Source organism: Parasteatoda tepidariorum, chromosome 9, assembly GCF_043381705.1.
Source record: "Parasteatoda tepidariorum isolate YZ-2023 chromosome 9, CAS_Ptep_4.0, whole genome shotgun sequence".
In the NCBI taxonomy this organism is placed as follows: Eukaryota; Metazoa; Arthropoda; class Arachnida; order Araneae; family Theridiidae; genus Parasteatoda; species Parasteatoda tepidariorum.
Window position 1 is genome coordinate 87,946,670 of NC_092212.1, and position 17,952 is coordinate 87,964,621.

Here is a 17,952-nt window from a genome sequence, read left to right on the forward strand (position 1 = left end):
TCATGTTCCTGCGTGACCTCTTACAAGACTCCAAATGTTCATTGAATTCAGCTCCCGTCGCAATATTTTCTCACTAACAGATTGGGATGGACCTTCATTTACTAACTGAAGCGATTCCTGTCGTATTCGGAAGAGATTTTGATTGACAAGTCGTGAAACACGTCTGTGGTCATTTTCATGGAGGATGTTTTTCCGACCACAATTCTGACGTCGTCTTTTGTGACAACGTATATTACACCACTGCTTGTAGACACGTTGAGCAGTCCGCATCGAAACACCAACAAATCCAGCAACTTCATTCACCGTATGACCATGGGCACAGCCAAACACAATTGTCCCCTTTTTGCCACTCTATCACATTCTTACATTTACTCATATTTACACACAATTTCCACTTCAAATAAAAATATCTCACTGACTTGAGCTACATGCTTTTGATCACGTTGAAGCAGTGAGCACGCAGTTGTGCACGTCACTTGAACACTGCGTCATCTAACGAAACCTAACGATTCATCGATAGTTGCGCACTAGGGTGATTAATTTTTTGTCCGGTGAGCTTATTATACAAACTATTATGCACAAATACTAGTTTATTTTAATTTTAGAGGCATGCAGACAAATTTCCGAAAAAGTTTCAAATGTTGTGTCACACGTCTAATAAAAAAAGTGCATCTTACTGCTTAGAGTGAATATAGATGGGATAAATAAGATTAAAATTTAATTTTAGATTTAAATGCGAACAAAATACATCAACTATTAATTATTTTCATTACATGATTCAACGCATGCCATTATTTCTGTAAGGGACTCAAATGCTTTTAAAAAGTGATTAAAATTAAATAAAGCTGTACACTATTCGTATGCAAAATATTCATATAATACGTATTAATATAATACACTTCATAAAATGCACTATTCATTTACAAAACTTCTGCATTTATTAAAAAAAATGAAGTTTTAATGGTTCATCACGTAAACTTCTTTCACAATACGGTTAAAAAAATGATATAGTTACAATTAATTTGATATTTACGTGCAATATAATTATTACATAATTGTTATATAACATTATATGTATATAATAGTGATATTGACCGAAGATTATAAAAACTATCAAGTATAAATACCAATTTATTTTTCAGGCATGCAAACTTTTAATTTAATATTCAAAAATATTTGTAATAATAAAAAAAACTTTTAATAATAAAAATATTTTTAATTTTAAAAATTTCAATTAATATAAAAATTAGTTATAGTGTAAAATAAAACGGACCAAATAAAACTTATCCTTGTCTTTTTTATTTTCAAATTGTTTTTTATTGCAATAAATATTTTTTTTAAATAGTCTCATTTTACTTAAAAAATATTACCAATTTAAATTTATGTATTTTTTTAAAAAAAATTCTCACAAAACATTAAAAATGAAACAAAGAATTGTAATTAAAAAAGAAACAAACTATTTAGAGTGATAAAATTTTTAAATTTTTTATAGTTTTTATTTGTAATGTTTAAAAAAAAATTTTTGTTTGGGGGGAATTTAAATAAATGGATTATGCAACACTTAAACCATTACATCCAGTATTTATTGCTTAATACAATATTATTTTTCGAAATCAATTTATTTTGCTCAGTATTATTTTTGAACAAAATATTTAAGGCATAAATATTTTCTCTATTTTTAGATATTAATTTGAAATAATTATCAAAGTTAGAAGGTCACGTGGAAGGAAGTTGTTCATTCATAATTTATTTAATAATTATCCTCCCGGCATCCAGATTAAAAACTACATTTTTCAAATAAATAACTTGATATATTGGGCTTGCCATTTAGAACACGTAGCTGCTTGTAGCTTTGTGGAATTTAGAAGGTATCGAAGCATTAAGAAAATATACTGTAGTATCCACAAATCTACTCAATATATCCCACCATTTGACTCAGTCAATCGCCCAAACCATTACGACTCGATACACCCAACAGAACACTGCCAATCAAACTTGGGAAAAAAGAAAAAGCAAATCCTTCTGAATGAAAAACGTATCCTTGTTTGTGAACTGAACCAGGTAAGGCAGAGACTGGTACATTTTTTTTGGCATTTCCCGACCCAAAAGTCAATAACAATTGACACGGTAGCGGAATTTCCACATTCCAGTTTCTTGGGACAAACACGATGTCGGTGAGTAAATATTTCATTTCAATATATATAAATAAAAAAAAAAGACTTGATGGCCGTAAATAAAATCCGTTCTCTAAAAAAAAAAATAATGCTAAATAATAAAAGAACCCAAATATACAGTGAATGCAGCAAAATGGAGATTAACCAAGAATTTTGATTGTCAATTACCGCTTTGCATCAGACCAGTAAAGGAGTACGAAAGAGCTCTTTGTGCGTCACCGGTAGGGATAGAGCCTAGGTCCTTAAGATTTGCTATCGGATGCCCTAAACACCTTGAAAAAGTGTCCTATGGTGCTTAGGGCATCATCTCACAAACCCAAAATTCCCAGATTTTACCTCAACCAGCCTCGTGTGAGTATCTCTCTTATACTCCTCCACAAACCAACCATCAGAAATTTAGAGGAAAGAATAATCAGTTTAAAATAGAAAGAAAAAAAATTTCATAAGGAAATTCGCTGTCAGTCGTGTTTGACCCCAAAACCCGAATAATTTCTTTTTCTTCCTATTTCTCAATTAACTTTTAAGGTAATTGTTACTAAAAAGCTCTTTCGTCAAAAAAATAAGTAAATAAATAAAAAATAAATAAAAATGAAAAGTAAACACAAATAAATTAAATTAAAAATAAAAGATAAATAATTTTAAAAAAAGTAAAAAATTAACAAATAGAAAATAAAAATTCAAACTAATTGAAAAAAATTAAAAGTTAAAAAAGTAAGAAATTAAAAAAATTAAAAAAATTAAATAAAATAAATAAAATACTAAGCTTAAAAATGAACTAATATTTAAAAACGGATGTTCGATTTAAAAATAAAAAAGCATATATTGAGTGATTTATTTTTCCTTTAAAAGAAAGTTATTAATAACAAAAATATTTGTCAAACCTGATGAATTTTAATACGTATGACAATAGTTTTTTTTAAATATTCAAATGTTAAAAACTTAGGATTATTTTTTAAATTTTGAGCTAGCTTTATTATCATTGGATAGAGATGGATAAAAGTTAACCTAACAGTTATGGATAAAAGTATTTACAAATATTATAAAAGAAATTGGAATGTTATGACGAAAGAGCTTTTAAAAAGCAGCCTCATGAACGAATTTCCTCCGATCATTTGAAAATAAATCACATCTCTTACAACAGGCATGCCAAACTCAATCTCTTATGTAGGCCACATTAAGTACCAGAGCAGATAAAAATACGCAAAGAAAAATATACGTATAAATAATAAATATGTAAAATATCTCGTCAATGTACGTAATAATAAAATAATTAATATAAATATATTTGAAATTTTAACTATTATACTCATAATTTTACAAATTTTCTACCTACGAATAATAATTATTCGTGATCCAGTTATTAATAACAACAATATTATGCTTGAGCTAAAGAAATGGATGCATTTTAATATTAATAGTTAATTTTAATCAAAACTGAATACTTTGAGTTTAGAAAAATACCATTTCAGAATTTTGTTAAAAATTTGAAAATGAGTGAAGTTTATGAAAATGTGAAATAAGTTTTTCTTTTTTTTTTCTTCATTCTTCGTGAGCCCACAGTTTGTAACTGACTTTTGAGCGGCTGGTTTGACATGCCTGTCTCACAACGGTGAAAAATAACTCACAGTGCTCAAAAGAAGAAACACCCTGAATATTTTTTGATCTAATAATCAGCTCTTCACATTCTAGGACTCACAGGAACTATTCGATCGATTTTGCTCACATTTGTATTTTGTCACGTAAAAACGCATTCTTTGAAATGATGTAAAAATTGAATATCTTACAATTCTAAATATTTTTGACTGTTATTAAATTAGAAATATATACTAAATATTTAATTTTGCATGGAATTTTCTTTGGATAAACGAATTTTATAATTTTGTGTCAAAATGTTTCAATTCGTTTGAAAAGTTCTCGAGATATGGCAAAATAGGCAAAGAATTAAATTAGCATTCTGGAGTCAAAATTTTGGACTGCTCTCCAGACCAAAATATTTCGACCCCTATTTTCAAGATTACACCTTATATTTTGGGGGTCAGAAATTCGAATCCATGGAAAAAAAGGCATGCTAATTCAGAGAATGTACGTTTATGTCTGATTTTGTAATTTAATATCGTCTGCATGAATTAATTAGCATATTTGAAATGACTCTCTTGAACCATTAAAATTGAATCCTAGAACGTGAAGATCCAACTATTCGATCAAAAGTTATTCAGAGGGGTTCATTTTTTGAGCACTGTTCCACATAGAGAAATGACAATTACTGTCACACACATCCAAGAAAAAATTCTATTTTGCATGACAGTATAAAATCAGGTAATACATTTTATTTTTGTTTATTTGATTATATATTCCAACTGCAAAGCCAAGTTCTAAGTCTAAAATAATAATGATAAATAAGTAAATAATTATGCCATCGCATTAATTTCAAGAGTTTTATTTTGTTAAGTTATTAAAATAAAACGTAATTAAAAAATGTTTTGAGATACTTGTGAGAGAAATTCCTACTTTTTAGAAAAAATCGATCAGCTCGTGCTGCCAACCAATTTTTAATTTGTAGCTGGAGTCATTAATAACGTCCTGAACAAAAGTGTTTTTTTTTTCCTTTAAAAATTTTGAAGGTTTGTTTCGATTATAAATAAAAAGAAAAATTGTTTGATGTAATGTACAAAAATAATAAATAAATAAAATTCTATTATTTGAAGAAGTAATTTTCAAATAATGCTTAACGCACTTATGCATTTCGTCAATATCTAAGTCTAATGTTCAAGAAAAACTTCACATTCAAAGGAATATATTATCAATTCAACTTAATTTACACATTCTTATATAACTTTTCAGAATATTTTGAACAAAGAAGTTATTAATGAGCCAAATATTCATTAATCACCAATAACAAATAAGAACAATAACAAGATCAGTAGGCACAATAATATTTGTTGACAGTATCACATAATTTCTAACTGTTTTTTTTTTTTTTTTTGAGACACAGCAAAAGGTTGGGTAATTNAAAAAAAAAAAAAAAAAAAAAAAAAAAAAAAAAAAAAAAAAAAGACTAATTAATGTGTTTCCCTTGTACATTTTTGCTTTTCGTACATTTTAAAACATACTTGTACTGATTATAATGATGCTTTGGTTTGAAAATTTTCCTGCAAGTATTGAAGGGTGAAAATAGAATCAGATTTACTTTTTTAATACATATTGACAATAACCAGCTTCGGTCAATTTTTTCTATTTCTCTATTATGGAAAAAATTATCAAAGCCGAAATAATCAGGTGTTCAACTTAACGTTACTTTTTGGTTTGCTATGAAAAACCTATTAGACAAAGAAGCTTGAAATTACTAAGGTGAAGAGAAAAATGCACAGGAGGAACGAAGGAATAAAAAGAAAAATTTAACATTCAATATTTAATTCAAGAACTATTAACTCTTGAGCTTTAGAAGAAAAAAAATACCGAACAGATCACTCTAAAACCACTAGAATGCAAAAACTGAGTTAAAAATTGGAATGTTGTAAGGACCATATCTGTTTATGAACTTTAATTGTTTTTTTTTCTCTTTCTTTTTTAACGAAATCCTCATTTGCTTAAAATGCCTTTTTTGCAATTTTTTTTCTCATTTGCTTTTCTTTAAGTTGCATTTTATTTTGCAACGCAAAAACTATGAGACTTCTATTCTAATTTGTTAGAAAGTTATTAATATTTAAAAATCTTCTTCTTTTTCTTTTTTTTTTTTAATTTTTTTACTTTTTGTTTTTTATGCAACGTTTAATTTTGCCTTTCGAAAACTATAAGACTTATAAAACTAGAAATTGCGAAGTAAATAAAGGTCGTTGAAATAAAAAAATTTTTTGCTAATTCAACTATTTGTTCGAGAATTTATTAATTGTTGAGCTTGTAGTAAAATAAAACTATGTTTGTTGATGTACTACCCAATGAAATGCAACTACATATTTGAAATTGTCTGAGCATAGAAGATTATTTCAAATTTATCAGAAATGTAATGTTTTTTTTTTGTTTTTGTTTTTTAAATTACAAGTAGCATGAACGTTTTAAGTGTTTTTCTTGTTTAATTTCTTGTTCAAGTACATTTGATTATTTTTTAAATCCAGGTCTTTCATTTCGAATACCATCTTAGTAAAATGTGTTTACAAAATTATAATGATAAATATTTTATAAATAAAATTATCTTTATCAACTTTTAAGAAGAAAAAAAACATAACAATGAAGAATGAGAAACAATCATGGTGAGAGGAGTGAAAAAGGGGTGAAGCCTCCTAGAAACGCTGCATTTTTGCATTCAATCTTGACATAAATGTAAAATTATTTCTTTTTAGCCGATAATATAAACGTCATAACATTTTTTATTTTAATGTGTAAAATGTATTGCATTATAACTTAATGATTTTTTTAACAAAGTAACTATTTAAATAATTTAATGGTTGAAAAGTTATTAATGACAATATTTTTATTTCTTCCAAAGAAGATTTATTTCGCTAGTTCAAATGATATATTTTTCTAGTTATCATGTGACTTATTGATTTATTGATTGAACTTATATTAATTATTGATTGAATAAATTCAGTCTCCTTCAGCTGAGAAGTCTTTTCCGTAGTTCAATAAATTATTCTCCACCACGTTTGCCAAAGATTAACAAAAATTGAAATGAATCGGATTAATATTTCTTTTGTGTTTCTTCTTTCATACTATTAAACCAGAAGACATTGATAAATAAAAATTGAAAATAAATAGAAAAAGTAAAATAATCTTAACAATTTTAGTTTTAACAAGAAATCAGTATACTCAAAAGAAAAGATTATGGACAAATTTTGGTTCTAAAAAACTTCGTTGATGAATCTAAATTTTTTATTAAAACTCTTATTGATATCCAATAGCACTTAAAGTACCAGGAATATATATAATAGAATATTGTGAAAGAAGTTTCTAACTTATGATGCAATGAATACGAAATACAATATTTTGATAACCAGATAATGTAAAACTGTTACATACAATTTGTTATGGTTTACACTCACTAATTTAAATCAAAACACTAAATCAAACAAAATGCTTCACTTTGAAGATAAAATACTTCTACAATGTCACCACCAATGATCACCTCTGAGGGCGCCATCCACAGTCGACACTCTAAAATTAAATATTTTCATACCTTAATAATTAGGAACCATATCATTTTAAGAATTGTAAAAATTATATAAAAATACTGCATTGAGTGTTTCAAATGATTTACTGCTTATGTTACTGTGAATTTCCGAAATCAAGAGACTATCGACTTTTACCGGCGAATGTTAACAATCACATAGATGCTTTGGTGAATGTCCAAAATATTTGTTATATCCGATTTAATACTTATTTTATTGGCTGATATTATTATATTTATTCTGTATTTTAATATCTGCTGAGCATAGATTAGGAGATACATCAGTGTTCAGAGTACCGGACAAAAATATTCTGTATTTTAATATCAGTTGAGCATAGATTATGAGAAACATCAGTGTTCAGAGTACCGGACAAAAGTATTCTGTATTTTAATATCTGTTGAGCATAGATTAGGAGAAACATCAGTGTTCAGAGTACCAGACAAAAGTATACCGGACAGCGGCGCTGGACCTTAAAAAAAATCAGTGTAGGGTAAACCGGGCAGTGTCACTAACTCGATCTAATATATATATATATAGTTTCAATTCGTNTATATATATATATATATATATATATATATATATATATATATATATATATATATATTACCAAGGCGACAATGTGATTGTCAACATTCACCGGTGGAAGTCATTCACAGTAGCACTTACAGTTCAGACAGCATCTTGAAGTGCAAAAGATTAAATAATCGGGCAATACCTCATTTAATATTTCATAAGGTAAAATTAAGTGTATTAAAATTTAGAAGACATCAAAGGTGCAATTAATATGCTCATTAAAATATTCATAACAAGCCAAGATCTCTTGGCAAGTTACATTTCAGTCAAATTAAGCTTCTTTTTGAAATGTCTCATAAATATCTAATTCAAAGAAAGAGACTGTAAATCTCTTTACGTAACGAAAGAAAAAATTGGAGGATATGTAAATTAGGGGTAAAAAACATTAGATAAAAAAGTAAAAGCAAGAATTTTTGATGCTCAAAATTTTTTCAAGAAAATTTACTAAAGCTTGAATGCTCACTGATAAATTTAAAGTCAGCACAAAAATCAATTCTTCTTAATATGTAAAAAAAATAAAAAAATACTTTTATTCATCATAAAATTATTGTTTAATAAACGTTAACACTTGAAACTTAACTTTATTTGAAGAAAAAAAATTAGAAAGCACAAAAATATCAGAAAAAAATAATTTTATTTTTGATTTATTGATGTTTTTTGTATTAATGTTTTTTTCTCATCTTATTAATAAATCAAATTATAATAAATGCAACTCTAAATTTTTATAACCAGTATGAATATTGATTTAAAAAATATAAAAACAATATTTTTTAAAGGAACTAAAAGGGGAAATTTTTGTCATTCTTAAAATGAAAAACCTAAGTTTCAGTACTTTCGAAAATTGTGTGAGCGTGGGTTGCGTCTTTTTCACTCACTCTAAAAAAAAATAAAAGAATTTAGAAGAAGTTCAATTAAAGTTTTTAAGACTTACGTTCTTTCGTTTCGTTTCATTATAATATAGGTTTAAACGTTGCCTCGTGCTTCGTATATATGTTTATGCATCTTACAATTTCATAAGTTTTTACTATGTTTCTTTTCGATGACAGGATTCCAGTTTCTAACACTGAACGCTTGTTCATATTAACTTTATCATGCATAAAATCTTCAGTATGGCATGATTTTGGAACTTACCGACATCTCCTAAAAAAGCCTTCTCCCGGATTAAAAAGAAATTTGATCTTTTAGTAGTCCGAACGTTGGTACAACTATCTTATTTACCCCCCCCCCACAGCGAATTTTAATAGTCTGGATGTTGTGACATCTTTCTTATATTTCCTACACTGTTCGTCATGTCGGATTACTAGATTGATCCATGATTCTTCCATCTAGGTGGTGTTGAACTAAAGAGATACAAGCATCCAATAGTATACACAAGCAATTAGTAGCGCAATGCTCTAATTTTTGAAGTAAAAAAAAAGAGTACAAAACCGCGGTACATTAAAAAAAAAAAAAAAAAAAAAAAAANCAAAAAAAAAAAAAAAAAAAAAAAACTTTGATGTAGCAATTTCTTTCAAATGCTTCAAACGTTTGTTTAGTGACAGTAGATTACATAAATTTAATACAGCCGAATCTCGTTAAGACGAGAACGCTTATCATGAATTATTGCTTAAGACAAAGAAAAACAGTTTTCTCCTAACGTTGTCTTAGAAAAGAATAATTCTTGAACACGTGTGAGTGGATGGACCTTTGCAGGTGCCAACTTTGGAACCTAGACCTGAGGAAAGAGAAAAATGACTTTGTCGTTCTTTCTTTTTTTCACTTAATTGCTATGGCGTTGTTGATTCTATTAAAAAAAATCCCTTTTGGTTAAAAAACTTAAGTAGGGATATTAGTAATGAGACTATTTCATTTTTTATTGCATTTATATTTTACAGATATCCTTCAGCTATTTTTTTTTCTTCCTTCGAATTTTTTTTTACTTTCTGATTAATACGAATTCAAAAAAAAATTGCTATCTATAGACTTCGTTTAAACAAGGTTTGACTGAATTATCAATTTTAAAAATTTGCTTTTTCTTAGAAAAATTGTTATTTTAACCTAATCAATCGAAATACATTTTGCTTATCCTAAAATCGCTAATAACTAAATTAGGTTGCATTTGATCAACACCTGAGAGCATTTCAACAACAATTTATTAACATATATTTCAGAATAGAAATTAGTATCACTTCTTACCTTACGAATACCATCTTTCGTGATTCCTTTCACGTGCCTGGTGTCTCCTAAAAAAATATTTTGGTTAAAGTAACTATCTTCTTCAAAATTTAAGTACAAAAGGTCCAACATGCATTTTATTTTTAAAAATATTGCATTGCTTCTTATGCCAATGGTTTGACAATGGAATCAACAATGAATAATTATTATACTAAAGTCATAAGACAACACGGGTATATCATTGCAAACAAGTAAATTTATAGCACATATGCTGTATATATTAATGATGAAGGCATTAAATGAACCTTATTAATTCAATAAGTGTTATTCTAGTATATCTAACTCTTTTCGTAGCAATCACCTTCGATGATAATTATTTCATATCTTACTATTTTATTTAATACTACAGATCCACCATATCAAACCATTTCAGAATACCACAAGCAAAGATACAATTTTTAAGCAAGCATCACGTGATGATCGAATTCTGATGACATTAATTGGACAAGTTCCAACTACTTATTTGAAACCTTAGCAGTTGTAGAAATTTTAATACTTATAGGATGTTATAAATAAAAAATTATTCAAAAAACTTACTTGGTGAAACTTTTAAACAGAATTTAAGTAGATCCCACGGGGACGTCGTCTGCAAAAATGAAAAATACACATAAGAATTTAAATCACGGTATTAGATGCTTATACTAAGTTAATGGATGATTCACTATGAATTTAAAATACGCTATATCTATTTCTGGGTCAGTATAACTTAAAATCCAATTGCTTTTAAAAAAAGTGTTAGCGGAATAAATGTATTTGTTATGAAATTATTTGTTAAGGTGCTAATATTTCAGCCTTATATGAGAAAAAAAACGTGGTCTGGCATACATCAAGTTTAAAAAGTTTTTGAGTACATAAAATACACACAAAAAGTACATAAATATTATCTTACTCAATAATATCAGTGTTTACGAGTAAACAAAAGAAAATGAGAGAGAAAGTAAATACTTACACAAAGTGATCAGGAGAAAGGACCTGCAATGCAATCATGATTCTTTAGATATAGAAATTTTTATTATGAAAGGAAATTTGAAATCAATAAAATTGTAAGATTAAACATTGCTCTTTAAAAATAACAGATATGTCATATTCAGTAAATAAAGGTGGTTATCAGAAGTGCGTCACATGTATTACTAGTGACTAAGTGTTAAGTGTAAAGAATATTGCAGTATTTTTGTAGTTAATTATGTAGAAGTATCAAACTTTTCTACTAATATATAGTACTTCGCGAATTCCAGAGATACCAAGAAGAAGTAAAATTCTAGAAGTTTATAAAAGGCTGCAAACTGCTTTAAAACAATTAAGTTGTTGCCCAAACTGTTCTCCAGTAAACCATAAATAAGGGCTAATAGCAGGTAACTACCCCAACATTGTCATTCATATAAGAGAAAATTATTTGATTACAAAAAGTGTTAACAATGGTTAAATGTCAGACTCGAAGATAGCGCACTTACAGCGTTGCAAACAAGTCCCACGCTGTTGTGGAATATCTTTCTCATTGAATGAATCCTATTATTCTAACATAATTTTTTTAATAGATATCGTATAATTTACCATATCAATCATTTCAGCCTATGACGAACCAAAAAGATCTGTCAATTACAAGGCATTCGGAGAAAAGTATGATAGATAAATAATTAAAAACGGTGTTACTCAGTTCTAATCTTTCTATCTAAACCTACTGCGAGAAAATTAGCTTGAATGGTAATTATATCCAAATTCTTAATGAACTTGTTAATGAAACTCAAAGCATACTACGAGCAAGCATTTATCCTTAAATGAATTTAATGCAGTTAACTATTATTATTTGACTAAAAAGAAATCACATGATGTGATCTTCTATGAACAAAGCATTAACAGATATGTTAAGCTGAATGAAACTAATATAAGTTATCAATAAAATTCTCATCAATTTGTTTTTAACTGTAAAGTTTTTTCTTATTGTTATATTACATCTTTTTGTGTATAGATTCATTTAAGCTGAAAGCGTCTACCGCTACAAAATGCCAATTCACTTCTATATAAGACATGTTAACTCGATTCTATGTTGGGGTACCTATTCATAGATTGACATTGTTGATAATCCCCACATGGGTAACCTTCGGATATGACGTGAACATGCCTATCTTGACAGTAACGCACACTTCGATCTGAACACGCCTACTTCGATGGATGGTCCACATTGAACAGTTGACTTGCTACTTGTGACTGCGACATTATCCCCCTCCTCACGCCGTTGCTACTCAGTCTCGATCACACAAAACATACACACTCGACTGCTAAAGGCAACACAGGAGTGACCACGACAGTGAACTTAAAAAGTACGGTGATCTTATTACAGCTCTCCCTGCTTTTCACAAGATAGCAACGAATCAACTAGTGGTATCCATTCATCGAATTCTATCACAGCTATAATTCTGGTTTGGGAGTACTGTAGTGTCTCTACCACTACAAAAGTACAATGCCTATTCACTAGTTATGTAAGTTATGTTAACTCGATTGTACGTTGGGGTACTTTTTCATAGATGTATGCTGACATTGTCGATAAATGCTATCCCCACAGTATCTTTGAAGATTTTTTTATTATTATTTAAGTCCGTAAACCTTCTAAAATTATTATCTTTCAAACATGGCACTTCATGACGAAATAAATATTTAATAGTTAAACCTATGAGGTGAACGAAATTTTCAACCAAAGTCGATTTCAGTAAGCCAGAGCGAACAATATTAATTTTAAATATTATTTTCTTCCTTTTTTTTCCAATTCTGGTTTTCTTACTCACGTCAATAATGATACTAATAATAACAATGATGTAAAGTTATGCTTAGAGGAATCGAAAATCCATAAAAGTACAGTAAAAATAGCTTTAAAAGCTTGAAAATTCGGATAATAACAAAACGGCTTAATTGTATGTCTTGGCAATAAATTATACAACGTTTATTTACTTACCTTTTTGTAAGGGTGGTACCTTTGAAAATATAGAACTGTCACTCTCAAGGCCGCTTTGTTTACAAGGCTTTGAAGATTTTTCTTCAACTCTACGAAGAAAAATGGTTAGAATATTAACAATATGAAGAAAAATATAAAAATTTTGGTATTAAATTCTATGTATAAAATAGTATAATAAAAATAGGCGCAGCGTAACGTTAGACGTAATATATACAAAAAGTTTTATTAAATAATAAAGTATGTGTAATGCAGGATAAATCTTATTATTGTAATAAAAATAAGAGATTTGCATAAAAAGCATTATTGAAGGAAAATAAAAGGCTACGTCTCGCGTTAATATGACACGGCAGGCAAATACAAATGTGTAGATAGTGATTCTCAGACAAACCACATGTGTTTGTTAAAAATACTTCCCATCATGCTTCTGAAACTGCTGCCTTTCAAATAGCTTAGTTCTTTTTCATATTAGATTTCTTATCTTTTCTAGTTTTTATTAATTATACTTTTGCTAGTTATCCAATTGCTAATTTTGAATACTGCTAACGCAGTTTTTTTCCAGATCGCCTTTTTAACTGTCGAGCTCACTATGAGATCTTCTAACCTATAGAGCAGCAAACAAATTAAGATATTGGAGTAAATTCATTGTAGAATGCAACTTTGAAATTTAAAATTTTGAATTGTATAAAAAGTTAAAACATGGTAAAACGCATTGTCTCAATCAAACGTCACATTTCATAACGGAAAAACAAGAATCATTACTACCATTTTGATAGTTTTTTCTAAACAGAATCACAGAGTGTAATCTTCAACTGTGACATTAAACAACTCAAAAACAAATGTTTTCTTATTTAAATCGCTTATCAACATCTTATCACTACTACAGTTGGGCAAAATAAATCATCTAAGTGGATCATATCAATAGAATCAGTTGTTTTTATCGAAATAGATTTAAGCTATAATGAATAATTGTTTCTTAAATTTCAGTTAGTTTTGTTTCATAATGATAGTATGTCATACAGATTTAAAAATTTCTTGTGAGATTAAATTAAAGTTAAGTTTTTCCAATTTAAGAATTCGATGAATCCAGATAAAAATTAAATATGAAAAAATAAACATTTCTATTGTAGTTTTTTAAAATTTACCATAGTTAAAAGTCTTCATAACAATTAGCAACATATACAATATAATTGTACGAAAAATATAATAAATATATTTAGTTGCTTGAAAGAATTTAGCAATGAGAAAGAATAATATGTATTTTTTTCGTTCGACATGAGTTAAAAGAAAAAATAGTCATAAATAAGTAAACTTTTTTCTAATTTTTCGCAATTCCGATTTTTTTTAAAGTACTTGATTCGAATCTCGCAATGTGAAACCGTTCAAGTCATGTGATTCGTATCAATGGTTCAAATCAAGTGATTCAGATCACTGATTCGAATCAAATGATTTAAATCATGTGATTCAGATCAATGATTCGAATCAAGTGCTTTGAATTGGAAATTCAAATCATGCGATTTAGATCAGTGATTCGAATCAGGACATTTGGATCAATGATTCGAATTAAGTTACTCAAATCACTGATTCATATGAAATGATTCGAATAACTGATTCTTATGAAGTGATTTAGATCAGTGGTTCGAATCATGTGATTTGGTTCAATATTTGAATCAAGTGATTCAGGTCAGTGATTTGAATCATTGATTTAAGTAACTTGATTCAGATAACTGATTTGAATCACTCTTCGAATCAAGTGATTCAGATCGGTGATTCGAATCACCGAATCAATTCAGCGCTGATTTAAATCATCGAATCAGTACCCACCTCAATTCACTTCACTATCTCAGATCAAGTGAAATTCTTCTGAAGTAGATTCGCCATCTGAGAATGCATCGCTTGCTCATCTTATTCAAAATAAAATTACAATTGCATTTATGCTTTAGGTTCCAAAGGCATAGTTTCAAATCAAAAAAAATGTTTTCAGAAATAAAACAAAGTGAGATGCGTTATACAATTTTTAACATATAGGTACATAACTGCATTTAAAAAAAAACTTTCTCTTGCGAATAGTTTTTACTAAACTGAATTAATTGGCGCAAATAAAAAAAAACTTTAAATTTGGCAAAATTATTCTAAGACTAAAATTCGTCGAATCAATTAACATGTTCATATTTCCTAAGCATTTCTGAAGAATTCTTCAAAATTTTATTTTGTTTCATCTCAATAGGCTTTGAGGTATACCATAGATCAGTTTACTACATATTTTAACAAAATGAAACTCTTTTCAGATAGAATTTTAAAAAAAATATATCAGAATAAATGGACAAAGAAGTGAAAATTACTCAGTTTATCATCTTCGCTGATTGCTTCAGTTCTTCCATCTCCTTTCTCAGGTTCATCAGAATGAAGGTCATCTTCATCAACTAAAAAAAAAAACATTGAATAGTTCAAAGACTGCATAAAACACATCCTATATAAATGGAAAGCTATCAATCAGTTGTCATAATTTGTGTCACTCTCCGTAGAGAAAGAACCAACTGCATGACTGCACAATTCTTTAATGTACAGCACACAAAAAACCACGGATCAACCTGAATAACTTTTGATCTATCAATGGATTTTCACATTCTAGGACTCAATATTGTAATGTTTCAAGGGGGTGACCTCAAATATGCTAATTAAGTAGTGCAGTGCAAACTGTATTTTAAGTTACGAAATCAGACTCAAAAACGGACTTTCTCAGAGTAAACATGCCTTTTTATCAACGAACAATGAGGGGTAGTCGTAAACTGGGTAAGAGGGTCCCCATAGTTTGATCAGGCGAGCGGTCCGAAGTTTAAACACCTTAATGTTAAATTTACTCTTTGCTTACTTTGCTATAATTCGAGAACTTTTTTATTATATTCTAAAATGAACTTTCAATCATAAAATTCGTTTATCCAAAGATAATTCCATGCAAAAAAGTAATAACTTTTAGCAAATATTCATAATTATTTTATTTCAGAAGGGTCGAAACATTTTTGAATCGTAAGGTATAAAATTCTTTGCATAATTTTAAAGAATGTAATTATACGCAGAAAAATGCAGGCAAAATCGAATAATTCCTGCGAAATCGAATTTTACCAAAGTCGTATATTTTAAACGCGAGTTCTTGGGAACTATTCGAACGATTTCGCTCACATTTTGTATTTTGCCATGTTAAATTGCACACTTTAAAATTACGCAAAAATATGTATAGCTTACAAATTTTTTTCGACCCTTCTGAAATAATAATAAATACTTACTAAAATCAATTTCTTACTTCTTTGGATAAAAGAATTTTATAATCGTGTGTAAAAACTTTTTAATTTACTTAAAAAATTCTCGCGATATGACGAAATGTGCAAAAAGTCAGATTAACATTAAGAGGACCAAACTTCAGATCGCTCTCTTGACTAAACTATGGGGACCCTCTTTCCCAAAATGCGGCTACCGCCCATTTTTTTGGGGTCAGTAGTCCAAATCCGTTGGGAAAAAAAAACTATGTTTATTCGGAGAAAATACGTTTTTCTGTATGATTTCGTAATTTAAATTATCGTATGCACTTATTAGTAAGCCTATTTGAGGTCATCCCTTCGAACCATTAAGAATAAGTCCTAGTACGAGAAGATCCGATCATTAGATTAAAAGTTATTCAGGGGTTCCTTCTTTTGGGTCACTATACATTAAAGTAATGTTTATTTTAAATACAGTATACTCATCTCAAAGTTGAAGGGAACGTTAAAAAAAGAGTTAGCGATAACAAGATCTAGATAACAAGTTCAGATATGTTCTAAAAAGTAGCAAAATATGTTCTAAAATAGGACTCCAATAAATAGAATCATAAAACATAAGAATAACAACTAATAATATGTGCAATGATAGTTGACTATAGGTCTAAATACAGCAATCTTAATTTTTTAAAGTAAGACTGAGATGCATTTAGCAGAAAATAGTTGTTTTATAATAAACTTGCATTGAGATTTTTCCCTAAAAAAATTACATTAGGTGGATACGTTATATTGAAGGGGGAAATATTTTTTTGACATAATAAGATTTTCGAATTATAGAGGTTCGAGATATCGACAGTATACTGAATAATGTTACGCTAAAGTTCTCATAGATTAATTTCTCATAAAAAAAACTTACTGTGAGGACATTGACTAGAGGAAGCAGTTGAGGAAGAAGCATAAACCCTTTCCTGGAAAGAAAAAACTTTTGAATAAAGCATTTTACAAATTGAATTAAGCTAGACTGTGGTTTAATACATCAACGTCTTTGCTATTGAAAAACTTCACAAATCTGTCTGAGTGAATAATTTCTCCTTCTCGATCTTTTTTATGCACTTTAAAGTGATAGTTTAAAATTGAATACCAATGGAAAAAAATGTTTACTCTAATTTTGCAATGGAAAAGTTCTCTTCCAATAATATGTTTGTATATTGATATTTTGAATTTTTTTCCGTAATTAAAATTTCGTGGCATACTCTAGGTTTGTCTGAACTCATTTTCCCCTTTCTTTTAAATTAGCTGAGAAGGTGAAAGAAAATTTTAGACGAAAAGTTTCTCCTTCGCTATGGCGTCCTCTAAATGGTTCGAAGGAGTAACTTCAAATAGGGTAATTAATTAGTGCAAATCAGACACAGTGATGTACTTTCTCTGAATAAACATACTTTATTTCCCCGACGAATATTGATTTCTGGTAATCTAATATCGATTACATATTATCAATTTCTGAATATCGATTTCTAGGTAATCTAATATCGTTTACCTACCCAAAATGTAGAGGGGTAGATAATCTGGGAAATATGGTTTAGAGAGCCATCCAAAGCTTGGACCTCTTTTATGTTAATTTTATTTTTTGTATA

The 17,952-nt window shown here is 28.5% G+C and overlaps 2 protein-coding genes across 2 annotated transcripts in view; both read right to left on the bottom strand.

The window, feature by feature from the left end:
- On the bottom strand, positions 1 to 9,046 carry LOC139426592 (uncharacterized). The gene is made up of 2 exons (XM_071185897.1): positions 9,041 to 9,046; positions 1 to 351 (listed from the first exon to the last, which is right to left on the bottom strand). Exons 1-2 carry the CDS (start codon positions 9,044 to 9,046, stop codon positions 1 to 3), a joined length of 357 nt encoding a protein of 118 aa, XP_071041998.1.
- Positions 7,023 to 17,952, bottom strand: part of LOC122268708 (uncharacterized) — a 17,422-nt gene continuing 6,492 nt past the window's right edge. The window contains exons 3-9 of the mRNA XM_043038671.2: positions 17,235 to 17,286; positions 15,410 to 15,490; positions 13,071 to 13,159; positions 11,073 to 11,095; positions 10,661 to 10,709; positions 10,085 to 10,131; positions 7,023 to 7,322 (exon numbers count right to left, since the gene is read on the bottom strand). Of these exons, the coding sequence (XP_042894605.1) occupies positions 10,673 to 10,709; positions 11,073 to 11,095; positions 13,071 to 13,159; positions 15,410 to 15,490; positions 17,235 to 17,286 (282 nt within the window). The 3' untranslated portion in view covers positions 7,023 to 7,322; positions 10,085 to 10,131; positions 10,661 to 10,672. The remainder of the gene's footprint in view (positions 7,323 to 10,084; positions 10,132 to 10,660; positions 10,710 to 11,072; positions 11,096 to 13,070; positions 13,160 to 15,409; positions 15,491 to 17,234; positions 17,287 to 17,952) is intronic.